The sequence below is a fragment of the Eulemur rufifrons genome, chromosome 7 (assembly GCF_041146395.1).
Source record: "Eulemur rufifrons isolate Redbay chromosome 7, OSU_ERuf_1, whole genome shotgun sequence".
In the NCBI taxonomy this organism is placed as follows: domain Eukaryota; kingdom Metazoa; phylum Chordata; class Mammalia; order Primates; family Lemuridae; genus Eulemur; species Eulemur rufifrons.
Genome location: NC_090989.1, coordinates 278780715 through 278798560, shown reverse-complemented (window position 1 = coordinate 278798560; position 17846 = coordinate 278780715). Strand labels below are relative to the sequence as shown.

Genomic DNA, 17846 nt, shown 5'->3' with positions numbered 1-17846 from the left:
TGGATACCATACCATTTCTCAAATCATCTAATCTCTTCAAGGAGAAATTGCTAGTATTGCTGCAGACCTAACCTTGATTAGAAACTTGAGTTCTCTACTCATTGATTTCATTACATTTTCGAACAAAACCAGGTTTGTGGTGTTTCTGCTACATAAAGTGCTTTGGCCCACTTTTCTGAATAAAGGCAAATCTCAAAAGTTGGATGAAATTTGAGCTGGATTCTTGGATTCCTGAAGTGCTTACTGAATGAAAATGTTAGGGCTCTCAAGGTTCCACATGCAACATGTAAAATAGTGACTGTTTATTAAAGGTGCTTTTGCATGTGGTATTGGGCTACAGCCTAAAAGCTAGGTGTCCCCAGATGCTTCCAAGCCTTCAGCATTTACCTGAGATCACACGTCTGTCATGAGTTGGCATGTGGGGGGTGGGGGGGGGGGGCTCTCCCCACTTCCACTGTGTTCTCAGTTACTCTCCAGCATGGAGTCTCTGATGTCTAATGAAAGCTGAGCTACACCTGAAGGCCTTCCCACACTCGCTGCATTCATAGGGTTTCATGCCAGTGTGAATTCTCTGATGTTGACTAAGGGATGAACTCTGGTTAAACGCTTTTCCACATTCACTACACTCGTAAGGTTTTTCTCCAGTGTGAATTATATGATGTCGAATAAGGGCTGAGCTCTCACTGAAGAATTTCCCACATTCATTACATTTATATGGCTTCTCCCCAGTGTGGGTCTTTTGGTGGATTATAAGATTTGTGCTTTGGCTGAAGGCCTTCCCACACTCACTGCACTTGTAGGGTTTCTCTCCAGTGTGCGTCCTCTGATGGTTTGTGAGGTTTGCACTCTGGCTGAAGGCCTTCCCACATGCATTACATTTGTAGGGTTTCTCCCCTGTGTGAATTCTCTGGTGCTGAATGAACGCTGCACAGTAACTGAAGGCCTTCCCACACTCACTACATTTGTAGGGCTTCTCCCCAGTGTGAGTCCTCTGGTGGTTCGTAAGATTTGCGCTATGACGGAAGGCCTTCCCACAGTCACTGCATTCATAGGGCTTCTCCCCGGTATGAATTCTTTGATGCTGAACGAGGGCTGAACAGTCACTGAAGGCTTTATCACACTCACTACATTTGTAGGGCTTTTCTCCGGTATGAGTTCGCTGGTGTTTTGTGAGGTTCGCGTTTTGGCTGAAGGCTCTCCCACATTCACTGCATTTATAAGGTTTCTCTCCTGTGTGAATTCTCTGGTGCTGAATGAGAGAGGAGCTCTGGCTGAAGGCCTTCCCACATTCATTGCACTCATAGGGCTTCTCTCCAGTGTGGCTCTTCTGGTGCTGAGAAAGGGAAGAACAGTAACTGAAGGCTTTGCCACATTCATTACATGTGTACGGTTTCACTCTGTGAGGGTCTATTATTTTGGAATTTTTTTTGAAGCTCTTGGTATGTGTTTCACATCTGGGAGGTCTCACTTCTGTCGGAACTCCCTGTTGTGGAGAGAGGACTGGTCTCAGATTGAAGCTCTTCCCAAGTTCATTGATCCTGTGGTCTGACTCCCCGGGGGCCATCTCTACATTTGTGTCTTGGGATGATTCTTCAGAACTGGCTTGCTCTGGTGGTGATTCAGGTATAATCTTCCAGTCTGAAAAAAAGTTAGAAAAGCAATTATCTTGTGTTCCCTTGGTGGAAGAAATACAAAAGGCTAAAGGTGTTTTTGGCCAAGCTCTTATACAGGTTTGATGACTGACTCACCTCCTTTCACCCAGAACATTTCTGAAACCATAAAATAGCAACCAAGATGGTTTTTCAGAGACATTCAGGCATTAGCTGCCATAGCACACTTTTGCCCCTTACACAACTGCTGAGGGGATGAAATGTACACTAATCCGCCTGTTTCAGATACAGTACTCCTCTCTCCTCTTGCCAAGTATTAGGTTGCCTCTGTGCTATCTTATCCTCACAATTCTCAGTGTGGTTTTGAGCAATTGGCTTACTGGGTTTAAATTCACTTTGACACAGCGTCTTCCTCTGTCACCCACGCTGGAGTACAGTGGCGCAGTCACGGCTTACTGCAACCTCCAATTCCTGGGCTCAAGCAATTCTCCTGCCTCAGCCTCCAGAGTAGCTGGGACTACAGGTACACAGCACTATGCCCTGCCAACTTCTCTACTTTTTATAGACACAGGGTCTCACTCACTAGGTTGCCCAGGCTGGTTTCGGAGTCTTGGACTCAAGCAATCCTTGTGCCTTAGCCTTCTAAAGTGCTGGGATTCCAGGCATAAAAGCCACTGTGCCTGGCCTAAATAGTTGACTTTAAAAAACTGATGATCAGTGCCAAGTAAGATGAATTTTTCCACCTATCACATCAGCCAAATTAATGGTTAATTCTAGAGCATTGGAAAGGGTGCAGCATAATGAGATCTCATATACTGTGGTGGCTGTAGCAACTGGGACCACTTATCTGGAGAGAAGTCTGGTCACACATGTCAAGTATCTTTAAATGTTGGCACTGGAATTCTACTTGTAAAATCCCAAAGAGCTAGGATTACAGGTGTGAGCCATCACACCCAGCCTGTGTCTTAGTTTTTAACAAAAGTTTTAGAAGTAAAAAAAAAAAAAAAAATTTAAATAGAAAAAATTTATAGAATAAGGATATAAAGAAGGAAAATATTTTTGTACAGCTGTACAATGTGTGTTTTAAGCTAAGTGTTATTACAAAAGAAAAAGTTAAAAATATTTAAAAGTTTATAGTTACAGTAAGCTAAGGTTAATTTATTACTGAAGAAAAAAGGGTTTTTATTAATATAGTGTATCTTAAGTATACAGTGTTTATAAAATCTACAGTATTATACATAATGTCCTAGTCATTCACTCACCACTCACTCACTCACTCACCCACCCACCCAGAGCAACTTCTAGTCCTGCAAGCTCCATTCATGGTAAGTGCCCTATATACAGTGTATCATTTTTTAAATCTTTTTTACTGTATTTTTACTATACTTTTTTCTATGTTTAGATATACAGATACTTACCATCATCTTACAACTGCCTACAGTATTCAGTACAGTAACATGCTGTACAGATTTGTACCTAGGTGTGTAGTAGGCTATCCCATCTAGGTTTGTGTTAAGTACACTCTATGACGTTCACATAACGATAAAATCACCTAATGCATTTCTCAAAACATAGCCCTGTTGTTAAGCAACACGTGACTGTATATATTTGTAATGCATTAAAATGCACAGGGCTCCACACCTCCCCGTCTCCTACAAAGAGGCCTGTTGGAAGGAACTGGGTTTTAGGGAGGTCTATGAAGCTTCTTTCCGTAAGGGTCAATTTTCCTTTATTTCAGAGGAGAAAGAAGCAAGGATAGTTCTAGGTACCCTTTCTTTGAATGTCTATGCAGAATCTTGACCCAGACTGCCTAGGTTCCAAATCTTGGCTCCATCTCTTACTAGCTTTGTGACTTTGGGCAGATTATGAAATCTTTCTATGCCTTGGATTTGTCATCTGTGAAGTGGCTCCCTCACAGAATTACCGTGGAGAATTACATGAGTCAAGACACATAAGGGACCCAGAACAGTGCTTAAGGCATAGTAAATATCGGTGTGCTTGATGTGAATACATTTTGGACCTTTTCCTTGTAAACCATCCTAAAGCACAAAGCACACTTCCTCTAAATTTCATGTGCATACCAATACCGAATCTGCTGAGACCATAGGTCCCCATATCAGGTTTTGGAGTGTCTCTATGTAACTTGGTATTCACTCATATATGGGTTTGACTGCTCTTAGATCATCTGAGTAAAACATGGAAAGGAGAGGAAAAGTGACAAGAAGGAAGCTATAGGACATAGGGGCAATTCAGAAAACCACGTGATATTCACAAATGGCTGTCCCTTGGCTAACCTCTCCCAAGTGCTGGCTCCTGTGTAAGACTGACGACATCTCAGACCCAGCACACCCAAAATAGAGCTACTGATGTTCCCTTTCAAGCCAGGATCTTTGTCAGTTTTCCCATCCACCCAACTGTTCAGGCCCAAACACTACGATCATCCTTAATGCTTCTTTCCCTTACATCCCACATCCAGTGCCCCAGCAAGTCCCGTTGGCTTTAACACCAAAGTACGTCCTGATTCCTCTTAGCAGGCTGCCATCACCTCTCAATGGACTGTCTACGACAGCCTCCTCCTAACTGATCTCTCTGCTTCTACTCCTGACCCCTAAGGCCTATTCTCCACACATCTGCTGACTTCTTTTTCAACATAAATCTCGTCCCTTTCCTGCTTCAAAACCCTTCAATGGCTTATTTTCTTAGGTGAATAAAATCCAAATGCCTTAGCATGGCTACAGTTGCCCCACATGATCTGTCCCCTGTATACCACTCCCTGCTGTTTACTAAGCTCTGGCTACATAGATCTTCTGATCCTAAAACAAGCCAAGCTTATTCCCACAGGGCTTGAGGTCTTTCCTCTTCCTCAGATCTCCAGCAGCTCCCTTCCCCCTCTCTATGCCTCACTCAGTCCCCTACCCTAGTCACTAGTCCCTTGCCCTGTTTTATTTTCTTCACAGCATTCATCAGCATAAAAAGTATATCCGGGCAGGGCACAGTGACTCACACCTGTAATCCCAATACTTTGGGAGGCTGAGCTGGGAGGATCGCTTAAGGCCAGGAGTTTGAGACCAGGCGGGGCTACATAACAAGACCCTGTCTCCACAAAAAATTTAAAAATTAGCAGGGCATGGGGGCACAGTGGCATGTGCTTGTAGTTAGTCCCAGCTACTCAGGAGGCTGAGGTGGGAGGATTGCTTGAGCCTGGGTGGTTGAGAGTGCAGTGTGCTATGTTGGCACCACTGCACTCCAGCCTGAGTGACAGAGTGAGACACTGTCTCAAAAAAAAAAAAGTATTCATTGTTATGTTTGCTCATTTTATGTTCTTCACTAAGATGTAAGCAGGAACTATGTCTGTTGTCTGTTTATCTACTCCTTGTAACTAAAATGATGCCAGGCATGTACCAAATACTTAATGCACACTTGTGCTGGCTGATAAATTCAATGGATGAGAATGAGCAAAACTGACCAGCAAGGTCTGGGGAAACGTCAGTATCTATCACAGAAGTCCCCAAAGTGAGTAGCAGAGTGAAAGGCTCTTTAAAGGTCTGAGTCTGTCACTTGGGAGGGATGGTCTGCAATAACAGAGAGCTTGAGCCCAGCCCATGGAGGCACAGTGACTCAGAGAACACACAGGGTCACAGCAGAGGTACTACTCTGTAGAGGCAGTGTTTAGTTACTTCAATAGCAGAGTGGAAACTGGTCCCCAATTAGTTCTGTTCACTATCAGATAGTTCATATAACTACAGTTGATAACTTTTGTTTTGAGATACGGTCACTGTTGCCTGGGCTAGAGTACAGTGATATAGCTCACTGCAGCCTCCAACTCCTGGGCTCAGGCGATCTTCTTGCCTTAGCCTCCCGAGTAGCTGGGACTACAGGCACACAACACCACACCTAGCTAAATTTTTTTTATTTTTTTGTAGAAACAGGGGTCTCACTATTGCCCACGCTGATCTCGAACTCCTGTCCTCAAGCAATCCTCCTGCCTTAGCCTCCCAAAGTGCTAGGATTACAGGCATGAACCACTGCACCCGACCAACAACTTTTTAAATGTATACTAATTTGTAAGATATGGAAGAAAGATGTCATCATTTTTCATATATGGAAACATGACTATATAATTTAGTGATTTGCCCCGAATCCATGTAGTTAATACACAGCAAGCCAGGACTGAGTACGTGGCTTTCATGAACTGCGGTGTTGTGAGATGTATGCATGTTTTCATCCACTGTTCTTGGCTCATAACTCCCACAGCCCTTGTCACAGTCTTTTGTTACAATGTTGGGGCAGTTTAGGACTCAGGCAGGCCTCAGGAAGCAGACTTTCTCTGACCTTCTACTGCCCTAAGCAGAGCTCTAATCTGACTGTGGGTCATAAGATCCTCATTCCAGAGAGAGGCCGGCCCATACCCTGGGGAAAGGAATGCTGCTCAGAGAGGCCAAGACAGGCCTTGCTGGGCTTTCCTACTCAGTCTGTTAGTAGTAGATCATGCCCTTTTTGTCTAATCGCATTTCAACATGGTTGTCCATGTTTCATTCATGCCTATCCAGTGAAGTCTCCAGAAAAGGCCTAAGAGGACAGGGTTCAGGGAGCGTTCGGACAGCTGAACACGCTAGGTTCTTAGAAAGTGGCATGCCCAGAGAGGACATGGAAGCTCTGTGCACCTTCCCCCATACCTCGCCCTACGTATCTCTTCATCTGTATCCTTTATAATATCCTTTATATTATAATAAGCCAGGAAACGTGTTTCCCTAAGTTATGTGAGCCATTCTAGGAAATTAATGGAATCCAAAGAGGGGGTTGGTGGGAACCCCAACTTGAAGCCAGTCAGTCAAAAGTTCCAGAGGCCCAGACTTGTGACTGTGCTGCCTTGTAGGACTGAGCCCTCAACCTGTGGGATCTGATGCCATCCCAGGTAGACAGTACTGAAATTAAATTGGAGGGCCACTGGTATCTGCTATAAAATTGCTTATTTGATGTGTGTGGGGAAAACAGTTCTAGTTTTTCCAGTCAGATGTACCCAGAGTTGCTTCTACTGCCTTACACTGCTGCCTCCGAGCACACGCTTGGGAAGGCCCCTTCCCAGCTTCCATTTCTAATAATGTGGTGATTTGAACCTCTTGGGGCAACTAGACTTGGGCTGAATATTGCTCCCCCATCATGCTCCCTGGAACTTCAGAATGTATCCTCACTTGGAGATGACGTCTTTGTAGATATAATCAAGTTGAGGGCCTACTAGATTAGAAAGTACCTTTTTAAAAAACAGAAATTTGGATAGAGAGAGAACACGATGTGCTGACAGGAGTAGAGATTGGAGTGATGCAGCTAAATGGCAAGGCACGCTGAGGACACTCCTGGCATCCACCAGAAGCTGGAAAGAGGTGAGGAAGGATCCTCTCCTAGAGTCCTCAAAGGGAGAACAGCCTGCTGACCCCTCGATTTCAGACTGCTAGCCTCCAGAACCGTGAGAGGATCAATTCTGTTGTTTTTTTTTTTTTTTTGTTGAGACAGAGTCTCACTTTGTTGCCCAGGCTAGAGTGAGTGCCGTGGCGTCAGCCTAGCTCACAGCAACCTCAAACTCCTGGGCTTAAGCGATCCTACTGCCTCAGCCTCCCGAGTAGCTGGGACTACAGGCATGCGCCACTATGCCCGGCTAATTTTTTCTATATATAGATTTTTAGGTGTCCATATAATGTCTTTCTATTTTTAGTAGAGACAGGGTCTCGCTCAGGCTGGTCTCGAACTCCTGACCTTGAGCAATCCACCCGCCTCGGCCTCCCAGAGTGCTAGGATTACAGGCGTGAGCCACCGCGCCCGGCCAATTCTGTTGTTCTAATCCACCCAGTTTGTGGTGGTTATGGCAGCCCTAGGAAACTAACATAGTAACCTTTTTAGGATCCTGAACGCCTCTGAGACTATGATGAACACCTTTCCGAGAAAAATGCAGTTGTTCCCTTAGCCACAAAACACTGCATGCAATTTCTGAAGTCCACACAGGGTCTATGGATTCAGGTTAAAATGCCCTAAATAACAAACGGGGGGTGTGCTGGAAAGAAGGGTGGCTCTTGGGAGGAAGAAAACAGCAAGACCAGTGAGGCTCCCTGGAGGCAGTTTCAGCAAGTAGGAGAGGTGCCGGGTGCCCCAGGGAGGGCTGGGATAGTATGGGGCAGGCTGTTTAGACAGAGGATAGTTAGATGGGAAGGAGACAGTTCTAAGGAACCACGCAGAAAATGTGCCAGAGGCTTTGTGCCCATTGCCTTATCAGCAACAATAATTTATAACTAAAGAAATAAAGCAACAAATAAGCAGGCTAAATTTTTAGAAAAATGTAAAATGTTATTACCTTAAAGTGGTTTAAGTCATTTTTGCCTTTGATGCTTTAAGTCTCAAATATCAGAAGTGACTGGATTCCCAGGGGAAAGCTACTGAGGCCCTGCCAGAGGTGGGGGACGGTGGGGGAGATAGCAGCTTCAGATGAGTAGCAAGAGAGAAACAGCAGAAACTATGGTTTTCTTTCCTTCTCTTTTTCCTGAGTTTCTTTGTATCAGTGCTTTAGAAAATTCTGGCACAGCCACGCAGCGGAAAAGGGGGAGAAGAATCCAATTAAGGGGCAGGCAGGGCCGCAGCAGGAGCCGTCAGAGCTGGTGGATATGGGTTAAAGGTGGGCATCGAAGGTCCTCAGCGAGGTGAATCCTAAGCAGAGAATGTTCCAGGCCACCAAAGATGACTCTTGTTCCCCACAAAGGAGGAAGGATACTCTTCTAGAGGCCAGTAATACCACATGTTCCCCACAAACACCTCCCAGCCCTGGAAGACTTTGTGAGGATGAGGGAAGGAATAGTGAGCTTTAGAGTCAGACAGAGCTTGCTTCAGATCCCAGCCTCGCCACTTTCTTTTTTTTTTTTTTTTTTTTGAGACAGAGTCTTACTCTGTTGCCCAGGCTAGAGTGAGTGCCGTGGCGTCAGCCTAGCTCACAGCAACCTCAAACTCCTGGGCTCAAGCAATCCTACTGCCTCAGCCTCCCGTGTAGCTGGGACTACAGACATGCGCCACCATGCCCGGCTAATTTTTTCTATATATATATTTAGCTGTCTATATAATTTCTTTCTATTTTTAGTAGAGATGGGGTCTCGCTCTTGCTCAGGCTGGTCTCGAACTCCTGAGCTCGAACGATCCGCCCACCTCGGCCTCCCAGAGTGCTAGGATTACAGGCGTGAGCCACCACGCCCGGCCCTCGCCACTTTCTGAGATGCACCATAGGGATGGTGTTTATTCCTCCTCTTCCCTAGCGGAAGGTCTCTCCATGAACACTTGGCAAACAGGCACTTTCACTTCGCTTCCCCCAGGAGGACGGCTGTGACGCTTTGTACCAGTGAATTAACCCCTCTCAGCTTAATTTCCTCATCTGTAAAATGGAGATAATATCATCTACCTCAGAGGGCTGTTACACTAATCAAATGCACTAATGTGGGTTTCAAAGGGGCTTTTGCTCCCAAGACTCACCGGTGTATCGCCTGCTCCCTTACCTGGACAGGAACTTCGTAGGTCTTCTCCCTCCAACATCCATGGGCCTTCCCTTTGTTCCAACTGGGAGTTCACGCCAGACTGGGAAACTGGAAGTCCTATTCAAGGGGAAAAATAGGCTCTAGAGATTGTACTAAGTATAAACAGCCACCTAGAACTCAGGGGAGAGGAAATAGGCCAGTCAGGGTATTCATTTCATTCATCCATCAAATATTTTTTGAGCACTTACTTGGTGTGTGCACAAGGGGATACAGGAGCAAATAAGAGAGACATGGTGCCAAGATCTTAGTAAAACATTTCTGGAAGGAGCTAAACAAACAGCCTCAAAGAGGAGTCATGCCTGGGAGCTAAGCTAAGCCTGGAATGGAACTTACTGAATACGGAGGAACTGACCTCAGGGCTACCCCGCCCCTCCTGTGAAATGAGAGAACGGGGAGGTGCAGGCTTGGGGGAAGCAAAGTGAAAGTGCCTGTTTGCCAAGCGTGCATGCAGAGACCTTCCTTCCGCTAGGGAAGAGGAGGAATAAACACCGTCTCACTTGTGCATACGCGCAATTAAGAGATCTCTACATTCTGGAAAGAAAATGCAGAGGATTTTCAAAATTAAGCCCATTCTTAAAGAAACATTTTTCTTACCCAGTAGGACCAGGTTCCTGGACTTTTTTGGTATCCCCTCCTTGAATCTGTCCCTTGGAGTGGGGACCAGGTGCCTCCACCCCTCCTGGGCAAAAACATAGATCTGGAGTTAGGAAGTCAGGACGGGAGCTATAAGGCATGCAGGTAGCAGCTTAAGTGGTTCATCTAAGAAACAGGCACCTACTCTATGCAGTGTACCCTCTGCTAGTTGAGGGTGGGGGAGCCAGGTGGAATGGGCAGAAACTAACCAGAGGATAACACCACAGGTTTGTTTTCTTTTGTTTTTTTGAGACAGAGTCTCACTCTGTACCCTGGACTAGAGTGCAGTGGTGTTACCATAGCTCACTGTAGCCTCAAGCTCCTGGACTCAAGGGATCTTCCTGCCTCAGCCTCCCAAGTAGCTGGGACTATAGATGTGTGCCACCATGCCTAACTAACTTTTCTGTTTTTTGTAGAGACAGGGTCTTGCTCTTGCTCAGGCTGGTCTCAAATTCCTGAACTCAAGTAGTCCTCCCGCCTTGGCCTCCCAAAGTGCTAGGATTACAGGTGTGAGGCACAGTGTTAACAAAAGGCAGTAAATATCTCCCGGCCAGGTCACACAGGAACCTCAGACACAACCAACAGGAAAATCCACCTTCACCTGCTGTTCCTTGTCTATTCCCAGCTCAGGGAATGGTTCCTCTGCTCAGCTAGTTGGCCAAGCTAGAAACCTGGGTGTTATCCTCTCCTTTCCTGCAGCTCCCCCAAATCAATTCCTACTGATTCTTCCTCCTAATGTCACGAGAATATACCCATTTCTTTCCATTCCTCTGCCACTGCCTTGTTATAAGCCAGCATCATTTTCCAGATTATCACCAGTCTCCTAACTTCTAATTTTATCTGCACTTCCAATCCATCCTTCACAGACAAATGCACTAAATGGAACAGAGAGGGTCATTTTTTAAAACTAAGAAATATTTAAAATATTTGGGTAACTTTAAAATAATCAAGAAAGTAAAATAATTATGAAGATATAAATGTCATGAACCAAATAACAAAGAAACACATACATAAAGGAAGAACTGAGGGAATACAAGGAGAAATTGAAAATATTTTAGTTTTGAGAGATGTTAAAATAACTCAGTCATGAGGTAGCCCAAAATGAACAAATAAACAACAAAAAAATAAAGATATGGAGGAACTGAGCAATTTAATAAGGTTGAGCTGACAGAGCTATCAAACCCCACGCTCTGCCATCAGACTATACTGGTATTTTGTGTTGACAAGAACCACAGATTCTGTCTTTATAAAGCATTGATCAGCCAATGGGCAAAGAAATCAAAACAATAATTTTGGAATATGTAAAGAAATAAAATCCACAGCCAAAAACTTTCAATGTAAACAAGGAATGAAGAAGTTAAGAATTCAGCTCAAGAAGTTAAAAAAATAATTTTAAAATAAATCTGAGGAAAGCAGAAGTAAAAATTAATAAGGAGATAAGGAAATCTATGAGCAAACTTCTAAAAAGTGAAAATAAATAAGCCATTACTGAGTCCAGCCAAGAAAAAAAGGGGAGAAGACAGTTCCTACTCTCACTGAAGGACTATTTGATAGAATGTGTTAGAAATGATTTGGTAGAATACTCTTAATAAAATGGGGAAATGTTCATCAAACTCTGCTAAGTGGAAATAAAAAAGTTATAAAGCAGAACAAACCTACTTTAGGAAAATATAGGAAAGGAAGAAAATGAAAGGACACAAATCAAAACGCTCAGTGCTATCTCTTTGTGAGATTAAAGGTGATTTTAAAATTTCTCTTTGTGTTTTCTAAATTTTCCAGGTTTTCTGTAGTGAACGTGAATTACTTGTGAATAATTCATGTTCACTGCAGAAAACCTGTAAAAAACAAAACAAAACAAAGTGCAAGCCTACCCTACTATGAATATCAGGAAAAAAAGATTGCCTCTGAGAGCTCTGACAGTCAACTTCCAGCTTACCTGAGGCCCAGCTGTGAGAAGACCAGCAGCCATTCCTTCCTCTCCTGTGCTTTCCTCTTGGGGAAGGGCAGTATCTGAAGAAGGTGGTACTGGAAGAAGAGAAAGAAACCAACGAGGCATAAAAGTTAGCAGTTTATGGAGTCACCAATTCTTACTATGAAGAGCTATTTCAAAGGACACAGTGCTTGGGCTGAATTTGTAGCCCTGCAGTGCAATGTAAAATTTCCCATTCCCTCCTACCTCAGAAATTCCATCAATTCACTTTGATGTAAGGAGGCATTACGGTGTAACAGACTTTCAAGTTTCCAAGATCCACTACTCACCAGCAGTGTGCAAATCATGTAACCTAAGTCTCATTTTTCTCATCTGTAGGATAATCTCTTGTAAGGTTGCTGTGAAGATTAAAGGAATATATAGACAAAGCAGCCGGCACAATGCCTAGCATGTAAGAATACAGTTTATAAATATTACCTACTACTTAGTTCTTTGGAGAAAGTAGCTCTGCAAATTTAAGACATTTGCTTAAATCAAAAGAGGAGGTAATGGCCGGGAGCAGTGGCTCATACCTGTAATCCCAGCACTGTGGGAGGCCAAGGTGGGAGGATCACTTGAGCCCAGAAGTTTGAGACCAGCCTGGGCAACATAGCGAGAACCCATCTCTACATACACACACATACACACACAAAACCAAAAACAAAACCACTATCTGGGCATGGTGGTGTGCGCCTGTAGTTCTAGCTACTTGGGAGGCTGAGGTGGGAGGATCACTTGAGCTCCAGAATTTGAGGCTGTAGTGAGCTATGATCATGCCACAGCACTCCAGCCTGAGCAACAAGGATTCATCGCAGGAATGCAAGGCCGATTTGACACACAAAACTCAATCAATAGACCATATAAATAGAATAACAACCCCCTATATGATCATCTCAATAGACACAGAAAAAAACATCTAACACCCTTTCATGATAAAAAGAACACTCAACAAACTAGAAGAGGTATAAAAATGCACCATTAATCTCATACTTAATGGCCAAAGACTGAAAGCTTTTTTCCTTTAAGATCAGGAACAAGACAAGGATGTCTGCTCCAATTCTATTCAATATTAAATAGAGATGTTCTGGAACTAAATACCTAAAACTCTTAGAAGAATACAGGAATAAATCTTGGTGACCTTGGATTAGACAATAATTTCTTAGATACACAGACACCAAAAGAACAAGCAACAAAGAAAAGACAGATACATTGAATTTCATCAAAATTAAAAACTTTGTGCGTCAAAGAACACTACCAAGAAAGTGAAAAGAAAACCACAGATTGAGGGCAAATATTTGCAAATCATGTATCTTCCTTACAACTCAACATCAAAGACAACTAAATTTCAAATGGGCAAAAGATGTGAATAGACATTTCTCCAAGCAAGATATATAAATAGCCATTAAGCACATGAAACTCAACATCATCAGTCATTTGGAAAAAACAAATCATAATCACAGTGAGATAACACTTCACACCCAAGACAGTCATAATTATTAATAAACAACAGGAAAATAACAGTGTTGATAAGGGTGTGAAAAACTGGGACCCTCATACAATGCTGGCGATAATATCAAATGGTGCAGTTGCTATGGAAAATACTTCAGCAGTTCTTTAAAAACAATTATATGACACAGTAATTCCACTCCTAGTTACATACTCATGAGAAATAAAAAACATGTCCACACAAATTTCACTGAGGAATGGATTAAAAAAAATAGTGATATATCCATACAATGGAATATTATTCAGTCATAAAGAGGAATGAAGTACTGATCCATGGTATAACATGGATGAACCTTGAAAACACTGTGCTAAGTGAAAGAAAAACAAAAAACGTCACATAGGAGTCCATTTATATGAGTCTTAGGCAAACCCTACAGAGAGAAAAAGTAGAACAGTGGATGCCAGAGACCTGTGGAGAAGTGGGTATGAGGTTTCTTTTCTGGATGATAAAAATGTTCTGGAACTAAAGAGTGGTGATGGTTACACAACTTTGGGAATACACTAAAAACCACTGAACTGTACACTTTAAAAGGGTGAAAATTATGGTATGTGAATTACATCTGAATAAAAGAAGTAAAGCTATTTGGATACGGGCCTTAGTACAGACGTTCTTTTACTGATTTGTACCTAACCCGACTGTACCTTATTTTCCTCCCGTAGTATAGGGAGGAGGATGACCGTCTGACCGGCTTTCCCAGGTCTCAGGGGAAGACAGCATGAAATGCTGGATGTAAAATTATGCTCTTCATTCTTCAAGTGCAAGACCAAATACAAAGACCCCTTGATCTAGGGGACGACACCAAATGCTGGATGTGAATTTGCACTTGAAGAGTGACAGACCAAATACAGAGACCTCTTGATATAAGGGGGGGATGGCACAAGCCTCGATTTGTTAAGACGTCCCACACATTTGTTCTGTACTGCATTCAAGATACTTAAAATGTTATTTTAATTGATAATTACAATTCTTAGAGGTAAACAAAGTAGTTAACACTATTTTATCCTTTCTTTCAAGGAGAAACACAGGTTAAGAGACTTGGCCGGCACCCCACAGCTTTAACAAGACTCTGGGCCTTCTAATTGCAAATTTCTCCATCCTCCACCACTTCACAACCCCACTGGGCTGAACCTGACCTGAAACATTCCCGGGCTGCCGAGCATCCCTGGCTGCTTCAGGAAAGGCCAGGAGAACAGAAGCGGTAGAGGAGTCCCTAGGTACGCCTCATTTTCCTCCCCAGGAACCCACTTTTCCCTAATCTCTAATGTCATCGGTCTATCAGGCAGATTGGGGTAAGGTGTAGAATATTCAGAGATCACGGAGGCCTCAGGTCCTCAAACTTTTTCGACCCCAGAATTCTTTACTCCAAAAAGGACTGCCTCCAAATACCTGTGGGAAAGATAACTGGGCTTCTGTTCCGCGTCACACAGCAGGATTAGTGGGAAACCGGAACAAGCAGCCAGATCTCCCGCAAATTGCTCCCTCCACCACTCCTCCTCACCTCCTTCCTCCAGCATTTGAGTCCCACCTCGTGTCACCTCCCCCAGTTCTCTGGGCGTCAGGGTCGCTCCACAGCAGCTTCCGCCTGGTTTGCTGGGCTGCTCGGACAGCTCCCAGGCTGGACTCCCCTGTTTCGGCCTCTCCCCCCAGAAGCCGGGTCTGAGCCTGCGGTGCCGGGCCCTGGGAGCTCGGGCCGGGCCTTCCACTCCGCCCCCTACCCACAGCCACTCCTCTGCTCGGCTTTAAGCAGAACCTGGGTGGAAAAGCCGCTGCCGGCTTTCCGAGAAAACCACCTGCAAACGGCGACCGGGTACCGCTCAAACATTTCAGTTCCAGGCACTGCCGGAACACCAGGTACGCGCTCTCGCGCCACGGGAGCGCTCCTGACTACGCCACTTCCTGTCATGCGCGCAACCCTCACAGCCTGCCCCAGAGGACTACATTTCCCAGAAGCCTCTGCTGGGCGTCGTTCCTAGCCAAAGCCCTTTTCCTTCCAGCCGCCGGATTTGTGATCCGCACACCGTCTGGGACTGTACTTCCCCCGGAGAGGCTTCTGCCTGTTCTTGCTCCCAGACTCTATTACCCATCATGCTTTCTTGTTGCACATGTCTTTCAGGTCCCCCAGAATCCAATGACAGGGGAGCCTCTGGGACAGGAAGCAACGTGGCTGCGAAGGACCCTGGGAACGGTGGTCTCTAGCGCAGGCCCAGGCTACGCTGATTCTGGGTGCCCGAGTTCCTCTCCGTGGTTGGGCGTGCCCTGGACCTCTGTCCTTCCGCCGCCTTCGGCTCAGGGCCATCCCCAGCCAGCTTCACGGCCTAAACTCAAAGTTTGGGAAGAGTAAAGGAAATGAGAGCCTCTCAGTTGAAACAGGGCAGCTATGGGTTGGTGGCCTGGAACCCTGAAAGTATAAAAATTTGACAGCAGGGGGGGAACTGCTGCAGTAATGTCAGGGACAGAAGCGCACTTGCTAGTGTTTGGTTGAGGAAGGAGATTACAGAATATTATGTCCCTTAAAAGGGCGTCCCTGCCGCAGGCGGAGATGTTTCAATGGGCTTTCCCAGAGCAGAGCTCTGATGAAATTTCTCTTGAAGCCTATTGGAAATCATTCACTTCTCAAGCAAATTTTCCGTTGTAAAGGCATTTTGCCGTTAAGGAGAGGGGAATGGGTTCCTGGGAAAGAAATCAGTGTGGGGGTCCTAAGGCCTCTTTTCATTTTGTACTGTTTCTGTCCCTTGCAATCACAGCTGGTGGCATTTTTGCCAATGTAATTTTCTGAACTTTGTGGGCCTTCTATTAATCTTACTGGGATTCACTCCATGGGACAAGCCACACCCACAAGTCTCTTTGAGCTAGCCCTTCTCTACCTTGGGCGTCTACAATTTGAGGCTTACAGTTTTGGAAGTCAGAAGTCTAAAATGGATCTTACTGGGCTAAAATTAAGGTGTCGACATTGCTGCATTCCTTCTGGAGCCTCTAGGGGAGTCTGTCGTCTTGCCTTTTCCAATTTCTAGAGGCTGCCTGCATTCCGTGGCTTGTAGCCCTTTGGTCCATCTTCAAAGTCAGTAACCTCAGTCAGAGTCCTTGCGTTGCTGCCATCTCTCTCCTGCTACCCTCTTCCACTTTTAAGGACCCTGATGGTTACACCCCCAGGGCCCCACCCAGATAATTGAAGAGAATCTCTAAGGTCAGCTGATTAGCAACCTAAATTCTATTTGCAAACTTAATTCCCCTCTGCAAGTAAACTAATTTATTCATAGGTGCTGGGGATCCGGATTTGGACCCCTTTTGGAGGTGGCATTATTCTTCTGACCACCACAGGGATGAGAAAACCACACTGAAGTGAATGGATACCAGGAATCTGTGACCCAGCTGGTTGAGAGGGTGGCAGGGATGTCCCAGACTTGCCAATTCTCAGGAAAGCTGGATCCAGAGTGCTTTGGGGATGACTGGAAAATACCTGGCCCTGTTCTAAACTTACTGCATTGGTAGTTTCAGGATTGAATCTGTGATCACGAGATGTTCCCCAGTGAAACTGATGTGCTCCCAAGCTTGAGAATCCTGGGTATCCAATCTCCTGAGGAGAGGAATTGGGCTCAAGTGGCTTGAGAGAAGTTTCTTGTCAGAGGAACCTTGTTACCTTGAGAGGAAACAATTAGACTGGCATGGGGTGGAGAGGGCCCTTAGGGAAGAGGAAGCGTTTCCTGCCCCTGGGCCAGGAGGCCAGCATGAGTCAACCTTACCCCTCTGTCTGGCCTCCTGTGTTGAGGAGGCCTGAGAAGACAGATCAGGGAGAGGAGATGGGCCCCCAGGTAAGCTGTGGCCAGCTTCAGGCCATTGCCTCCACCTGCTGACACCACATGTGGAGATCAGAGAGCACCCAGGAGCAAGTGCCAGCTCTCCCATCCCAATAGCAGCCAGAAGTGCCATGGCCCTGGCTGCCCTGACTCTGTCCTTGTGTGACATGAAGTACAGTCACATCATGCTTAAAAAGAGATTCTGTCTTGCCTCTCAGCCAGCATGAGCAGTGTCCTATCCCCTTAATACAGTGGTTCTCAGAGTGGGATCCCCAGAGCAGGATACTCAGCATCCCCTTAGAGCTTTCAGAAAAGCAAATTCTGGGGTCTCTCCACACCTATAAAACTGGGATTCTGGGGACAGAGTTCAGCAGGCTCTGATGTGACAGTCCTTCCAGTTGATCCTGATATATGCTAAAGTTGAGAACTACCGACTCAGAGGAGATGGTTTTGTGGAGCAAATAAATGGACTGTAGGAAAGGCCACATCCAGCTAACTCCGTCCAGAAGCACATTCCGGGCGCCCTGCCCCTTTTCTTTTTGCCCTGAGTCACACGGGCTGATAATGACTTCAGGAGGTCACGCAAACGTCCTTCCTGCCCTGGGACCTTTGCACTTGCAGGGCTGTAACCAGCAGCACTCACAGGCTGGCTGCTTCTCGTCCATGATGTCTAACTTAGCCCATGTCAATCCTGGGAGGGGCCCTCACGCAGTACCCCGTATAATAACAGCCCTCGCCACCCCCACAGTGACTCTATTTCCTTGCAGC

General features: G+C 45.2%; 1 protein-coding gene across 2 annotated transcripts; it reads right to left on the bottom strand.

The window, feature by feature from the left end:
• Positions 1 to 442: 442 nt before the first annotated feature.
• On the bottom strand, positions 443 to 15242 carry ZNF79 (zinc finger protein 79). 2 transcript variants are annotated; one of them, XM_069474687.1, is made up of 6 exons: positions 14783 to 15242; positions 11734 to 11833; positions 11613 to 11643; positions 9770 to 9854; positions 9137 to 9232; positions 443 to 1638 (listed from the first exon to the last, which is right to left on the bottom strand). In XM_069474687.1, exons 1-6 carry the CDS (start codon positions 14796 to 14798, stop codon positions 467 to 469), a joined length of 1500 nt encoding a protein of 499 aa, XP_069330788.1. In that variant the 5' UTR covers positions 14799 to 15242; the 3' UTR covers positions 443 to 466. The 2 variants fall into 2 exon arrangements, with proteins under 2 accessions (XP_069330788.1, XP_069330789.1); XM_069474688.1 differs by lacking the exon at positions 11613 to 11643 and having other exon boundaries at positions 11745 to 11833.
• Between the last annotated feature and the right edge of the window lie 2604 nt (positions 15243 to 17846).

Coding starts and splice junctions, on each gene's coding strand:
- ZNF79 (XM_069474687.1), bottom strand. Junction 9,233..9,769: donor CAGGAACCTGGTCCTACTGG/GTAAGAAAAATG, acceptor CCCCTTGAATAG/GACTTCCAGTTTCCCAGTCT. Junction 1,639..9,136: donor CCTACGAAGTTCCTGTCCAG/GTAAGGGAGCAG, acceptor ACTTTTTTTCAG/ACTGGAAGATTATACCTGAA.